The 15456-nt window shown below is 38.4% G+C and overlaps 1 protein-coding gene across 5 annotated transcripts in view; it reads left to right on the forward strand.

The window, feature by feature from the left end:
• The window catches only part of cacna1ba (calcium channel, voltage-dependent, N type, alpha 1B subunit, a), a 111083-nt gene that overhangs the window by 79527 nt on the left and 16100 nt on the right, over positions 1 to 15456 (forward strand). For 4 of the 5 annotated variants that reach the window (XM_057352036.1, XM_057352050.1, XM_057352060.1 and 1 more), the window contains 12 exons: positions 3140 to 3236; positions 4749 to 4909; positions 5217 to 5351; positions 6380 to 6581; positions 8909 to 9073; positions 9183 to 9293; positions 10357 to 10440; positions 11416 to 11532; positions 12285 to 12350; positions 12521 to 12612; positions 14096 to 14246; positions 14714 to 14841. In XM_057352036.1, coding sequence (XP_057208019.1) covers positions 3140 to 3236; positions 4749 to 4909; positions 5217 to 5351; positions 6380 to 6581; positions 8909 to 9073; positions 9183 to 9293; positions 10357 to 10440; positions 11416 to 11532; positions 12285 to 12350; positions 12521 to 12612; positions 14096 to 14246; positions 14714 to 14841 — 1509 coding nt within the window. Of the gene's footprint in view, positions 1 to 3139; positions 3237 to 4748; positions 4910 to 5216; positions 5352 to 6379; positions 6582 to 8908; positions 9074 to 9182; positions 9294 to 10356; positions 10441 to 11415; positions 11533 to 12284; positions 12351 to 12520; positions 12613 to 14095; positions 14247 to 14713; positions 14842 to 15133; positions 15231 to 15456 lie in introns of all 5 variants that reach the window. The other variant, XM_057352044.1, reaches the window with a different exon arrangement.

Consider the following 15456-nt stretch of genomic DNA (forward strand, 5'->3'; position numbering starts at 1 on the left):
AGGTAGATGATGCATTATATAGCGTCAGATCAATTCATTTTCTATTTCACCAAAATCTGAACGTAAAAGGAGCTATGTGTACAACAAAAGGTATACTGTATGTACAATAAAAATATATACCGTATAACCCATATATTTCTTTAATATGGTTCTGAATCCCACCCTAAATCAGCTCAGAACTGTAGTGAGATTGACGGTTTAAGCTTCTCTTTTCTGGATCTGCATCTTTTGATTTTCGCTCCAGATCTTTATCGGGTTAGTATTTTAGATCCATGGTCAGATGTTTTTTCTCCTGTCAAATCTACGCTTAAGGATAGAATCTGCCATCCTGTAACATCCTTAAAATAAATAAATGACAGTTCAAAGTGCTTGTTTCACCCATCATCCATAAGTCTTTTCCTCTTGTCAGTTTCTGAAACATTCACCTAAAAACACTCCTACCCCTGCATAAGGTCATCAAAGTCATTTTTCATCTGATAGCACTTATGAAAATCTCTGTTTATTCTCAACGAAATGTTATTTGCAATGTTCTCAGAGGTGTAAGTGGTTTACTGTTAGTTCACAGGTGAATTTTGTTCATAACGTTTTGCCTTGTGCTTTTGTTCTTCTCATTTATTAGATCACACCAAAGCGTAAACAGGTGGGGAACCCCCAGAATTCTCTTTTCTCCTTGATAACTCATTTTACATTGTCCTGGCTTGTCCGGGACAATGTATTTTGCTGTCACTACATACCAGTGGACTGAGAGTATCTGTACAGGGTTGGAGCCTCTACGATAACACTGGTATCTTTCATCACAACCTCGAAATTGATGTGATGTGAAAGTTATCAGGGCGTTCATTGAGACGTTATTGAAGCTCTGCTGTATATTGGTGTGCAGTGGGTTCGGAGGATAAACCACAGGCCCTGTACAGTAAATTGCATGCTGGACTAATGTGCATCAGGGAGCATGGCTGGAGTTGCATGACCTTGTCGAGCCCTGTCATTGGGCCAGGAGGAGTAACTTCACCATGCTGATTCTTGACCATGCTGTAAGGTCTCTGCTGATTGGCTCTTAGATTGGTCTTTATAGGATTTATTGTGTAATGTATGAACTGTGCATGTGTAAGTAGACATCAACACTGTCTAGAGGCTAGGAGGTGCTTTTTTGTTGTTGTAGCTTTCTAAGGTAATACACGTGCTACATGACTTGCTATGGCTAATGGAAAGGTCAGTTGGATATAGGCCTGTTTTTACAGCTGAATAGAGATGTCTGTGTATAATGGAAGATAATAATTGCTTTGTGGATTGATTTTTATAATGTAAAGCAAGATTATTTTATCCGAGAGCATCAATCACAACGCCTTTTTATACCAACTCTTTATTCAAGTACGAGACTAGCTGTGTCCGAATTAGTGTACTTTCGAAGAATGTACTATATTTGATTAAAAAACTTTGTACTATGAATATATGTTGGCATTGCCCTTTGTATGTTACTATGTTATTTGACATAAGGCTAAAATAAATACAAATGAAATACGAGAGTACAAATGCTAAGTACAAATGAAATACGAGAAAAACACTTTGGTGGCTATACCAGCTACCCAGCATCTGCTGTTTCATGAACATTTCAAATTCGGACACTATAATGATACAATAATGATGCAATTTCTTACTTTTTGCATGCTAGATAATATATAGGGAAGTACGCATATTCGGACGCAGGGCATGAATCAGTAAGATGTGATTTGACCTCTTAGATTTTTTTGTTCTTTCTTCCATTGCTGCACTGGAAGAACTAAACGGTACCGGCAAACAGATACAAAATCCAGATCGCCAGGCACACATGCAGTGTTAGCACTTAAGTTAAAGGGACCTTTCACTCAAAAATGAAAATGATTTGATCATTTACTCACCCTCATGTCATGTCAAATCTGTTTGACTTTATTTTTTATTGAAAAGAACACATAAGAAGATATTTTGAAGAACGTTGGTGATCAGACAACTTTGGGTCCCCATTGACTTTCATTATATGGACACAAACCACGGAGAAATTTCTCAAAATAGCTTTTGTGTTCCACAGAGTAAGAGTCATATACGTGTTTTGAATGGCTCGAGGGTGAATTAATTATGATACAATTTTAATTTTTGGGGTGAACTATCCTGTTAAACATTCAGCTTGTGGTTTATGTGGTCATATGTGGACAGAATTAGTCATTTATCTGCAGCTTTCAGACATTCAACATAAAACATATAATTCTTAGTATTTTATGCTTCCATAAGGTTTAACGTTTAGGGCTGTAGTTGTTTGTAATTCAGTAATCGACTATGCTTGTCCTTGCAGTTGATCAAATGACATCGTAAGCTTGGCAGTAATGATTCCAGCATTCAGAAGCTAAAGCATGAATGATTTTTGCTCTTTGCTTTTAGGGGAAACTAATTTTAGACTCGCTTTTTATTTAGCCTACCTCTTGTTCTTTTCTTGCTGTACTGTAAGTGCTGTGTTTAAATGAATACATGCTGTGTATTCAAATAAATGCAGTCAGTTACTCAAGTTAACACATGTGAACCGTGTCAGCTTGATAGACTTAGAAGAAAACAGCATTGGTTCCTGAAAGAAACGGTGCCCTTGTTTAGGGTGGGGTTTCTTTTAAATATCATTGGTGGTGTGGTGTTTGAATCTGATGCACAGCAGCGTTTGGGTAGAAATCATGTCACCTTTCTTATTTTTGCATGTCTGCTAAAACGAATTTATCATTCAATAATGGGCTAATATTTTTGATAGAGCCAGTTTAGTGCATTGACATTATTGTACCTGCATGCAATAAAGATTGTATTTCATACTCTGTCACCAGAGCATGTTATTTTGTGAAATAACACCAATCCATTGCTGAAACGATTTGAAGCTCCGCCATTGAAAACCATGCACACATTATCTTAAGGATTTCAAGAGTTTGATATCAGTTTGGTTGAATATTTTATTAGTTTCTGTTAGCGGCCATTGTTGTTTTTTTTAACTGAAGGAAACATTTACATCAAGTTCACTTACATTATCACATGTTTTCTGCGGCTATATATGAATCATTTGATGATACTTAGCCACATCATGTATGTTTGATTTTGCGTTGACTGATCAGTGGCTTATGTTTGACTCATGTAGAGGGACCAAAGGAAAAGACATCAGCACCATCAAGTCCCTGAGGGTGTTACGAGTTTTGCGGCCCTTGAAGACAATTAAACGTCTGCCAAAACTGAAGGTACATGTCTTTCTAGACCATTTATACATCCATCACTCATAGGAATGGACAAATTGATCTTAAAGTATTGAGATTTATCTTCAGAGATGGTGTTTTTAACTATAGTTATTTATTCATGAATCCATTTCATAAGCTTTGGAGTACGAAAATTAAATGCTAGGAAATCATTTTGTAGGATGAGAACTATTTCTCTTTTCACTCATTTGAAGGCGCATTCTATTAGATAGAAGGTTGTTTAATATTAGGAATATGTTAAAACGTTAATCATGTTTTGTAATTGTTATTATTATTAAAGCTACAATCTGCAAACTTCGGTTAAAAAAAATCTGTTACTGAGCAAGTCTATTCAAACCAGTAGGCCTATAAGCAGACGACGTGTTAATCAAAAGCGTCTTACAGTTGTGAAGAAAACAGTACGAAGATTTGTCTTGCACCGTGTCTACACCGGACGTGACTAGCACGATGCGACACGACAAAAGACAACAGAAACTCATTATAATTAAAAATTTTGTCCACACTGGATGCAGCACGGCGCGACGTGACAAACCCATTAAAACAAGCCGTATGTCATGTCGCCTTGTGCTGGTCACGTCCGGTGTAGACACAGTGTTAAGACAGCAATAATAAGAGATGCTATACAAAGAGAGATGGCGATAGAAAACAAAGAGATTTAAAGCTGCAATCCGTAACTTTTTTGGTTGAAAATAAACAAAACTAAAATTATTATGCAAGTACATAAACCCTCAGCGTTCAATTTTTACCATTACAATTACAACTTACGATTAAAATTTGTAAGCATAATAATAACATAAATTTTTGTTGTTTTTCAAAGCACGTGCGTAAAGTTACCAGCAATTTTATATTTTAAACAGAGATGGCGGCGATAGACAGGCAAAAGTTATAAATTGCTGGTTTAATAAATGAGAAGCAAAAACACAAATCTCATAATTAGCATAATTAGCAGATTAGCAAGTAACTTTTTGTTTTATATAAATAATGTGAAATGTTTTTCATTTCCCTATGATTAAAAATGGCTGGCCTCAAAAGCACCAGACATAGACTTCTTTACAAAATGTCTATTTTTACATCTAAACTGTTTTTTTATAAAAACCAAACATTTTTTGTAAACTCCAAATAAAACTAATGAAGAGTTTATGAAAAACCTGTTAAAGATTAGCAGACAGGCTGTTCATTCAATAAGTGATAAGCTGTTAGCTTTACAGGGACACTGATAGTCCTTTGTTTTGGATTGAAAAGAAAATGAGTGGTACCTCTGTCATCCATGGTGTTGGACCCCCACTGTTTCCTGCGAGAGCCTCTTAAACACCTGTGAGCAATGCGCTCGCAGATCATTAAAAACTTCTCAATTGTGACAGATTAGGCGTGTGGCTTTGTATCCGTTGATGCTTGAGCTCAGTTGTAGCAGTCTGCGAAATGATCTCATTCAGCTTTATAACTTTAGTCTGTTGGCAATGAAGCAGACTGGTTTTGTGTGTCTGTGCTCTCTCGTAGGCCGTGTTCGACTGTGTGGTGAACTCGCTGAAGAACGTGTTGAATATCCTCATCGTTTACATCCTGTTCATGTTCATCTTCGCCGTCATTGCCGTGCAGCTCTTCAAGGGCAAGTTTTTCTTCTGCACAGATGAATCCAAAGGCTTGGAGAAAGACTGCAGGTAGAGTGGGATTTGAACAGACCTGGCTTGGGGATTGTTTATTTCACACCTGCAGCGCCCCCTACAGACGCTCAGTAGTACTGTGTCTAAACCCATGCTAAATATGAGAGCAGTCTAGCAGAATTATATATTTGCTTTATAAAGATATACTGTAGATATATTTAATAAAGAAAGGATCATTTGTGCATTGTTTAAAACTGCAGGTTTTCTGCTGGTTAAAAAGATTTGACTCTGGTTTGGTGTTCTATAAAGTTAGCTAAATGACTATTTGTTTTTGCGTCTCTGTCATTGTGTGTGTGGTTATCAGGGGCCTGTTCTTGGATTATAAGGATGAGGTGGCAGCTCAGCCGAGAGAGTGGAAGAAATACGACTTCCACTATGACAATGTTCTGTGGGCCTTTCTGACACTTTTTACTGTTTCCACTGGGGAAGGCTGGCCCACGTAAGTAAACAGACACATTCACTTCTTTAACATTTATTAAGTCATTCGCTGAATAAAGACGTCTGGAAAAAATAGAAAGTAGTGATGAAAAAGTGATGATGCCATGATATTTTGTATTATGCCTGATAGAAAAAACTTTTTGCCTAAAAAGCAATCAACAAGTCAAATCAGTTTTGTTATGTAAATGTACATTTTGTGAAGTAAATTCAAGTTTGCAGTGAACAGCACACTGATAGCAAAATTGGAAAACATACCAAAAGGTCCAGAATCAAAAGTCTTACCAATAAATACAAAAACATTGACAATAACTGATCTATTGTGCATTCCAGACTTTTGCCATTGTTTGATATGTTTTTTGGTATAGTATTTTATTCTATAAATACCTGTTTACTATTGAGTTTGTTTCTGTCGGGATTAAAAAGCTTGTGTCCTCTTCAAACGCTTCCCTTGTGTCTTTTGACCCCTCGGTGGCCTTTTATCCTCTTGCTTTAAAGGCTGTAATCATTTTGAAGTGGTGCCCTTTGAGTCTCCAGCTCTCAAGAGACGGACTGGGCAGACATTCATGAATCGCTGTCTGTGCTGTGGCTGCCTAAACTCACAGACAAACTCATTCCATTGTGATACATTTTTATGAGAAGCTCACACGCTTCTGGGATCTTCCTTCTACACAGGGCTTCTGCAAGCCCTTGGTCCCTCAATTTGTCATAGGTTAATCGTTCCATATAATTCTGTACAGCACAGTGTAAAAATGCTAAAGCGGTAGGACTGCAGGTTAAGTCAGAATCCATATACAGGATGGACTCGCTTAAATTTAATTACTTTGGCTACTCCGCTAATGAAGCAAAAGCATTTCATTATATAGTATACTGAAACATCAGTCTCAAACTGGTTAAACTGTCCAATTAAACTGGGGTTTCACTTCATCTCTTGACCTCAATTTGAAGTTGAAGTGAAAGTATGGCCTCTTTGTAACACAGGATACTCCATTTTATTGTAGAGCGTGATGGTATAATGTTGTCTATGCACAGGGTTTTGAAGCATTCTGTAGATGCCACATTTGAGGAACAAGGTCCCAGTCCGGGCTACCGCATTGAGATGTCCATCTTCTACGTCGTCTACTTTGTGGTCTTCCCCTTCTTCTTTGTCAACATTTTTGTGGCTTTGATAATCATCACATTCCAGGAGCAGGGCGATAAAGCCCTGTCAGAATGCAGTCTGGAGAAGAATGAGGTAATGAACAGATATGGTCTCCTCGAAAATCCACAGTACTGTATGTAACCAATTCATTCACTGATGTCAGGTCGTCCCACCCTAATGACTTTTGCTTTAAAAGCACACTTTAGCCACCCTGTATGAATGTAATTGTGTATCAGAAAATATCAAACCAAGTGACATTTACCTAAAAGAAAGATATGAGTATAACGCTGGTGTCCTTCTGAAACCTTGTATCTCTCTTTGTGTTTGTTGCAGGGTTTTCCAAATATTTAACCAATAAAAAGTATTTAAAAAGTGCTTGACAACACAGTATTTAATCATTTAAACATGTGCAGTGTTTTTTCCATATCCATTTCTAGCGAATTTGGACATACAAGGTTTCAGGAGGACAGCAATGATAAGTAGAGTTTATGAACATTAAAAATGTTGAACATATAAAAATTATACATTTATATCAGTTTATGTAATATATGTTTCAAATGATATATTTGGACATTTTTGTTTGTTGAACTTAATGAAAAATGCTCAGAGTAATAGCAGTTTAGTTAATGCTCAATGAAATGCACCATAAAAATTTATTTGCATGACTGTTAAAGGGGTCATATGGCGGGAATACGTGTTTTTCTGTGTCTTTGGTGTGTTATAAGTTGCCCATGCATGTATTAGACACGTAAAATTGCAAAAATTAAAGTGTCGGAACAAAAGATGCATTCGGTCTAAAAGCGAATGCTCACCCAGACCTGCCTGAAACTCCTCGTGTAACCACACCCCCACAAATCTATGTCAATTCGTGGTATGATTTGACTGAGACCGCCCAAATGTATACGCAAGTAACGTGGGCGTACCTGTCAGTACAATTGCTTTGGAACCTGATGTTCCAAATACGGTAAGAGGCTTTACATTTCCTTCAAACGCTTGCAGTAATTGACCAATCACTATGAACTTGTTAACTGGCCAATCATAGCACACCTCGCTTTTCAGAGCGATGAGCTTTGTATAAATCTGCGCGTTTAAGAGAGGCGGGGCAAAGAGGAGATACAAACATGCACGGTATGTGGAAAATACAGCGTTTTTGAACCTTAAAATGTGTATACACATTGCATTACATCTAAAACAAACGATAATATTCGTTTTAGCCCTGTCATATTACCCCTTTAAAGGAGCTTGTTATTGGGGCTGACGTTTGGAGCAGCTGGTAAAAAAACTGCTAATATGTCTAAGAAAAGTCAAGTTTGTTCTAAGAAAAGATAATTTATTTATATGCAGTGTTGGTCGATATTTTGTTATTAAATCTATATACGGTCTATTGTTGGAGCAGCAAACTGGCTTATTCTCTTGACTCCAAAAAATAATAATGTGTGACCCTTGAACACAAAACCAGTCATAAGGGTCAATTTAGGTTTGTGAGCTGAAAAAATATGCTTTCCATTGTTGTGTGGTTTGTTAGGATAGGACAATATTTGGCTGATATACAACCATTTAAAATCTGGAATCTGAGGCAGGCAAAAAAAAAATATTGAGAAAACTGTTTTTAAAGTTGTCCATCAGAGGCGCTGTAGCAGGCTGTGGCTAAGAAGAAACAGGTTTGTTTTAAAGCTCTCTAATGGCTTACCGCTGTAATGACGTTGTGGAGAATAGATTAACCCGAAAGTGGAAATTCTAAGCTTTACATAGATACATAACTTGAGTGGGTAATTGCTAAAAATATCAGTTTTGCTAAAATATATACCCGTGCTACTTATGACTGGTTTTGTGGTCCACGGTCACAATTTAGTTCTTGAACAGAGTTAAACAAAAAGAATCCACCTGCTAGGATTAGAGATACAGAGGAAGACATTAATCTCTTGCACACAAACAAGGTGTTTTGTGGCGCTCAGTGATGTGATGCATTACCTACAGTGAAGCCGTTCAACGGATGCAGATGTCCAGCTAGGAGACTGTGACAGAGATCTGATTAATGCATGCGTCTGCCATGGACCACACGCATATAAACACACACTCAGAAGCAGGTATACATTCTAATACAGTGACGTGCAGTGACTAAGACACACAGAGATGCCCAGTCCCTGTTTCCTCTTGAGGCCCTATTAGACGAAATCCAGTCGTCTGAGTAGCCTGTGCTGTTACGTTTTCTCCCTTACCATATGCCAGCCTAACATGACTCACAAACTGTGCCAGGAACCCAGACCTCAGGAGAAGTAATTCATCATCAACACTCACGGCTACGCTGCCAGTATCAGAGCCATTACAAATCCATTTGTGTTTTCCTCCACAGGCTGGACTGGAGAGCGGTTTTGTGAATATATTCATAGTCCCTGTTTTGTCAATTTGCTGGTTTTCAGAGAGCCTGCATCGACTTTGCCATCAATGCCAAGCCGCTGACCCGCTATATGCCGCAGAACCAACAGTCTTTCCAGTACCGCTTGTGGAAGTTTGTGGTCTCGCCACCCTTTGAGTACTCCATCATGATCATGATCGCCCTCAACACTGTGGTCCTCATGATGAAGGTTAGTCTGTCATCGGTTGAATACACATACCCATTTGTAATATAATCATCAAATTCAAACTAGATGGATGTGAATCCGTTCAAAACAAATAATTTCCCCTTCCTTTCAGTTTTACGAGGCACCTGACTTCTATGACGCGATGCTGAAGTATCTCAACGTTGTCTTCACTGCTCTGTTTTCGATGGAGTGCATTCTCAAGATTATTGCTTTCGGACCCTTGGCAAGTATCCCCGCTTATACTTTCGACAACCTAATGTATAGTACATTGTTCAAGTTTGAGGAGTCCTTCATTCAGGACATGTTTTTGCATTTGAAAACATCTGACAGGAAATGAAGTGCTTTTGTAGGCCAACCCGGAAGTTAGCATCACATTGGTTCCCTCAACAAAAAGTCAATAGGATTTTCCAGAGGTTTTTGTATTATCATAAAAACAAGCTGTTTTCAACGATCATGATAATCTTTACAACTAAACACAATTTGTATTGCTTTGGAAGCCAAGATACAATCACCAGAAATGAAAAACTAATCTTATGCTGTACTACAGTACACAATAATCGCTTAACATCAATGTCACCACCACCACAAAGCATCCAAAAACTCTTTGTTAACTTTATTAAAAGCTTGTTTTCTGATAAGGAGCTACTGTACTCTGTGGATCAATTTTAATCCACATTTTTTGAAAATTGAGTTCTAGATTTTTATGTATGATGACGTTTGTAGCTACTTGTTAGCAATTGCCTTTTTCACGACTCATTAAAAGCTTTAAAAATCATCAGGACACTGACAGCACACCCACCGGCGAGATGCGACATGACAACGGCGCTGCGTCCAGTGTGGACAAAATGTACAATTATAATGGGTTCTAATGCGTTCTATTTGTCTTGTATTGTGTTGCGCCGCATCTAGACACGGTGTTAGAACAAAACATTAGAATCTTCTTGTGTTAACCACACACCTTGTTTTAGGCATTTAAACCAAAAACCCATTCAAAAAAACCTCTTGACTTTCGAAAGATTGAACCTGATGTGCTAAAGTGCAATTCTATTTTTCAATTGCAATACTACGCCATGACTGCAGTGTTTTGTAGAATCGAACGGACCGCTAGGGATGTCTAGTCACATTTTAAAAAGTAGAAGTGTGTAGTAGACCAATTAAATATGTGCAGTGGTTGCAAGAATGCTTCCTGTGGGATGAATCTTAATACAGGTGTAAACAGGATCTGTCGGAATCTAAATCCTCTGCAGCTTGTCCATGAAAGATCTCTCTTATTCTCTTTCTCACAGAATTACCTGAAAGACGCCTGGAACGTGTTCGACTTTGTGACCGTGCTGGGAAGCATCACTGACATCGTAGTCACTGAGATTAATGTAAGTAAGAGGCAGTGAGCTTCTCTATTAAAAGAGTCTCGGAGCAGGGTGTAATACCCTCAGCAGACAGATAGCTGAGCTGAGCTGAGCTGAGCTGAGATGAGATGAGATGAGCTGAGCTGAGATGAGATGAGATGAGATGAGATGAGATGAGATGAGATGAGAAGTAAAGCTCAGACATCCAACACATGCATTCAGACACAAACCAGCAGATGGTGTGCTAGATCATCATTACTGCTTTGGCTCTACCTCAAGAACAGCAATAAGTGGATTATGTTTTTATTGCAGACATAATACTGTATCACTACCTGGTGTTTGTACGTGCTTGTGGCTCTTATTGTTTTAATGATGTTCTCAAGTGTTACGGTGTATTATATTGTATGTCTTAATGTCCATGCCTTTGTCGAGACATCTGCTACTGATGTGACTGTGTTTGTACTGTAACTATATTTGTGTGTGTGATGGCACTTCTTGTTCCTTCTGTCTCTCTCTCTCTTTGTCACTATTTGCTTTCTCACTCATTAAATGTCTTCACTGAAATCTTGGCTGGCGCCTGCCACGATTTAACATCTTCATGTGTAGACTACGGTGAGTTGCTCTCTTCTCGCAACAGCTCTGTTTATTTTTTTGAGTATGAGTTAAGCTTATGGCTGTTGTTAGTGAGAATGGAGATATGAATGAAATTTACCAGGAACAACAAAAGACAAATCACAAACACAAAAATTTTCACACAGCATTCAGTCTGAATCGATAATGTCATCATTCCTTGATGTAAAATTCTGGATACCTTTTGGCATCCAGATGCTTTTCAGATTCAGTGCGAAAGGGTTCATCATTATTTTGTCTTGTCTTTTAAAATATGATCATGCGTGCGTTTTTGTGCTGCACGTTAATGTGATTAAATAAAAGATGAGGATGAGAGTGCTTATGGAGTAAACCAGTGAACGTTTAAATTAAAAATGGGTGTTCCCACAGGACCGTATGCTGAACCTGAGCTTTCTGAGGCTGTTCAGAGCAGCCCGACTTGTCAAACTCCTCCGGCAGGGATATACCATTCGCATTCTCCTCTGGACCTTCGTTCAGTCTTTTAAGGTACTGAAACTCGCCTCTCTTTGGGTTCTCGTGTATTCCTGGTCATTTGTTTTTTCGTAAGGATACATTACATGTTATATTCTCTCATACTGACAGTGCATTTGTTACGTCTAGACTCCGCTACTACTATAGTATTTGCACTGGTTGGCCGAAGAGATCTTTCGATCTTAAAAAGAATTGAGCTAAATAAATGCTGACTCTATTATAACTGCTGATTCACATTACTCCTGCACTTAAATCCCTTTACTGGCTTCACCTTATTCTTACAGAATTGATTTCATGATGTCTTTATTGTGTTCCCCCCTACTTAACTCAGGAGTATGATTACTGAATTACAGCTAGACCACTCCGCCAGCCCTGATTGCTGATTGGTCACTTAGCCTTTTTCACACTTTTGGGCTAATGTGCTTCCGGTAACAATGATAGCCTTAATAGTCTCAAATCTGAAGTAACTTAAACCTTTGCCGATTTGTGAAAAGGCCTTGATGTTTTCACCAAGCTATTTGTGCTATATTTGTGAATATGGAATCAATATGGAATTTTAAGGACTATATTTTCCAATGAACATACATTATGACATTTAATGATTTTACTTAAAATTGTGTACCTTTATTTTTTATATGATTTAAGTTTTGTTAAGGCACTCAAGTCTGTACATTACTTATACTGCTTCATTGCGTTTTCAATATAGTCAACGGGTTGCAGTTTATAAATATTCCAATATATACAGTATATATATTTTTTTTTTCCAGGCCCTACCTTATGTTTGCCTTCTAATCGCCATGCTGTTTTTCATCTACGCCATCATTGGAATGCAGGTTGGTGCATTGAGTATACAATGTAATATTTTAGTGTTTCAGCAAATACTAATGACCAGTAAAAGGTCGCTGGAGTGCCACAGTGTAATTTGTCATAGATAAATAAAAAAATCGAATGTTGATCTATCCAAAGCTTTTTTAATGTAACTGTTTTTACTGTAATATCGCAGGTGTTTGGAAACATTGAGCTGAATGAGGACACCGCCATCAACCATCACAACAACTTTCGCACTTTCCTCCAAGCGCTTATGCTGCTGTTTAGGTCTGTACACACCTGATACTCATTCAGTGACCTGCTGCACATGTAATGAGTAGGGCTGTCACGATTATGAAATTTGATTGACGATTAATTGTCTAATAAATCATTGCGATTATGGCGATTAATTGTCTGTTTTAGGGCTTTGGCGATTATGACGATTAATTGTCTGTTTTTGAGCTTTGACATTTAATTCTCATTCATTTTTGATTCAGCGATTGAAACGACCATATTGTTCTGAATACAAGACTATGTTTTTTTCTTGGAAATACATCAGAAAAAATTGGGTCATCATATATTTAAGGTTTAGGCTTTTACCTGTCAATAATACAACCGCCAAATACTTGTAAATGAAGTAAATTGATCAGGTGTGAATTGAAGCCACCATTAAAATTTGATTTCAAATTTTTTCTCACTTGCAAGACTACAGTAAAATTTTACTTGTGTGTTAATGAAATTTTGGTAGACTGGTTTTCACACTGAGATTTGCTTAAATAATATTAAATTGTACTGCAGGTAATTTGTATATGTTTTAGTTTTTTTTTAAGTGATTGTGTTGTGGTGGTACATTTTACAAGTATTACCATGCTTTAGTAACAATATATACACTAAAATATGCAATATGCAGATGCACTACAGCTCCCCCTAGTGTCTTCTATAGAGATGTGCGATAATTGCGATGATCCGAAATCATCGCGATGAGGTCAAACAATCGCGATGAGACGATTATTTAATAATCGTGACAGCCCTAGTAATGAGTTAAAACAACAATCTGACAGGGTTAGATCTATCTGTCTGTCTCTCTGTCTGTCTGTCCGTCCACCTCTCTCTCTCCCTGTCTCATTCTAAAGCACACATTTAGAATCACACAAACAAGCAGGGGTTGTGTTCTCTCAGGGTATCTTTTAATTGGCCGTGTTGACAGGAGGTGCTTGTGTTGACGACGAGGTTGTCAGTGTGTTAGGGAGTGTGAGGGTGGTAAGAACACTACTGCTGCTGTAATGATCACATCTAACTGCTAAACAACCTTAATTCTTCCATCTTTTTTAAAGAATGCATTTTACATCACTATACTCTGCCTCCTTTCTCTCTGCTTTTTGGATACTTTGAATTTTACCGCGCCTTTTTAACATACCATGATAAAATTCATATATATTTTTGTATTCAACATTTTAATCACTCATATTGGTGAAATATAAGCAAAGAGCAAGATGCTGAAAACCCAGAGTGGAATAAATACAGATCGATTAGAACAGGAAGTGGAAGTCGCTGTAATTCCACTACACACTATGACTGCCTGAGGCTTCCTCTGAGCTGTGAGCCAGGGGGTGACAGCACATCAACATAACACTGTTATACATGAAATCTGCCTCCACATATCAGCTCTTGTGCCATCAGCTCCAATCTCTGTCATATTCTCTAAAAATCAGACCGTTCTAATCGCAGATCCACAGTTTATTCAATCAGCTCTTCATCATGTCTCCTGCAGGAGCGCCACTGGTGAGGCCTGGCACGAGATCATGCTGTCCTGCCTGAGCGAGCGGAGGTGTGACGTGCGCTCGGCGATCCATGGGAAGGAGTGTGGCAGCGATTTCGCCTACTTTTACTTTGTGTCCTTCATTTTCCTCTGCTCCTTCCTGGTCAGTGCTCAAAGTCTTACCAGCCAATGGAAGTTCTGTTATGGTTATCCAATAGATGGTATCGTCTGACGCACGCGCTGGCCCGAAGTTAACTTCCGGACTGTGTTTTGTTATCATATAACAATTTTTTTTAGATTTAATTTATAGTAAATTAATTTATATGAATATTCTATTGTATACGAATTGCATTAAATTAAAACGATCCAACAGTTATTGATTCTTTGCGGAGGTCTACCGGAAGTTAAGTTTGGGCCATATAATGTTTGTTTATGTTGTTGCCGCGGAAACCGTCTATAACATAGGATACAATACCAGTAACCTCTGACCTACAGAACTCTCACGAAACCGCTTGACTTGCATTATCTGCGTAACCCAAAAGCTGGAAATTCATGTCGTACTGTTTCGTAAATGTTTTGTTTTCTTTCTGCGTGACCGCCGCCGTCTTTTCCCTCTCTTCTTTTTTCCAGATGTTGAACCTGTTCGTGGCCGTCATCATGGACAACTTTGAGTATCTGACACGTGACTCCTCCATCCTGGGCCCTCACCACCTGGATGAGTTTATCCGAGTGTGGGCGGAGTATGACCCGGCTGCCTGGTATGTTCCAGCCCAAAATCCTCTCCAGATGGAGACCTGCTCTTGTGATAAATAAAGTAACTCAGTTTGGCAGTTGAGAGAGAAAGTGATTCTGTTAGCTCAAGTAAAAAAGAAACATCTTGAATGTTCTACCTTGTTCCCTTTAATAATGTTCGATTGAGCACCTTCCGTGGACTGCCCGTAAGAGTCGTCTGGATTTTAATAGGATCTTGTTCTCCTATCTGCGTCCATTCTGTCCACAACTTCAATCTGTCCTTATATATGTGTCATGTTTTGCTTGTTCTCTTCACAGCGGACGGATTTCCTATAAGGATATGTACAATTTGTTGCGAATTATCTCGCCCCCTCTTGGCTTAGGGAAGAACTGCCCTAATAGGGTAGCATACAAGGTTTGCAACCCAAGCAACTTCTTCCACTCGCGCGGGGTCTGTGTGAACATGCCCAGAGACCCAAACTTGAATGGCTGTGCACAAATGACTTGCCTACACACAAGCACTTGCCCCACAAGACTTGTCTGGCTTTGGTTAATGATGCTGGATGGGAAACAAAGCTTTCAAAGCCACAAATCAAGTACTTAAGTATGATCGAAATATTATTGCGCTTAGACTTTTGATA

The sequence above is a fragment of the Triplophysa rosa genome, linkage group LG2 (genome assembly GCF_024868665.1).
Source record: "Triplophysa rosa linkage group LG2, Trosa_1v2, whole genome shotgun sequence".
NCBI lineage: Eukaryota > Metazoa > Chordata > Actinopteri > Cypriniformes > Nemacheilidae > Triplophysa > Triplophysa rosa.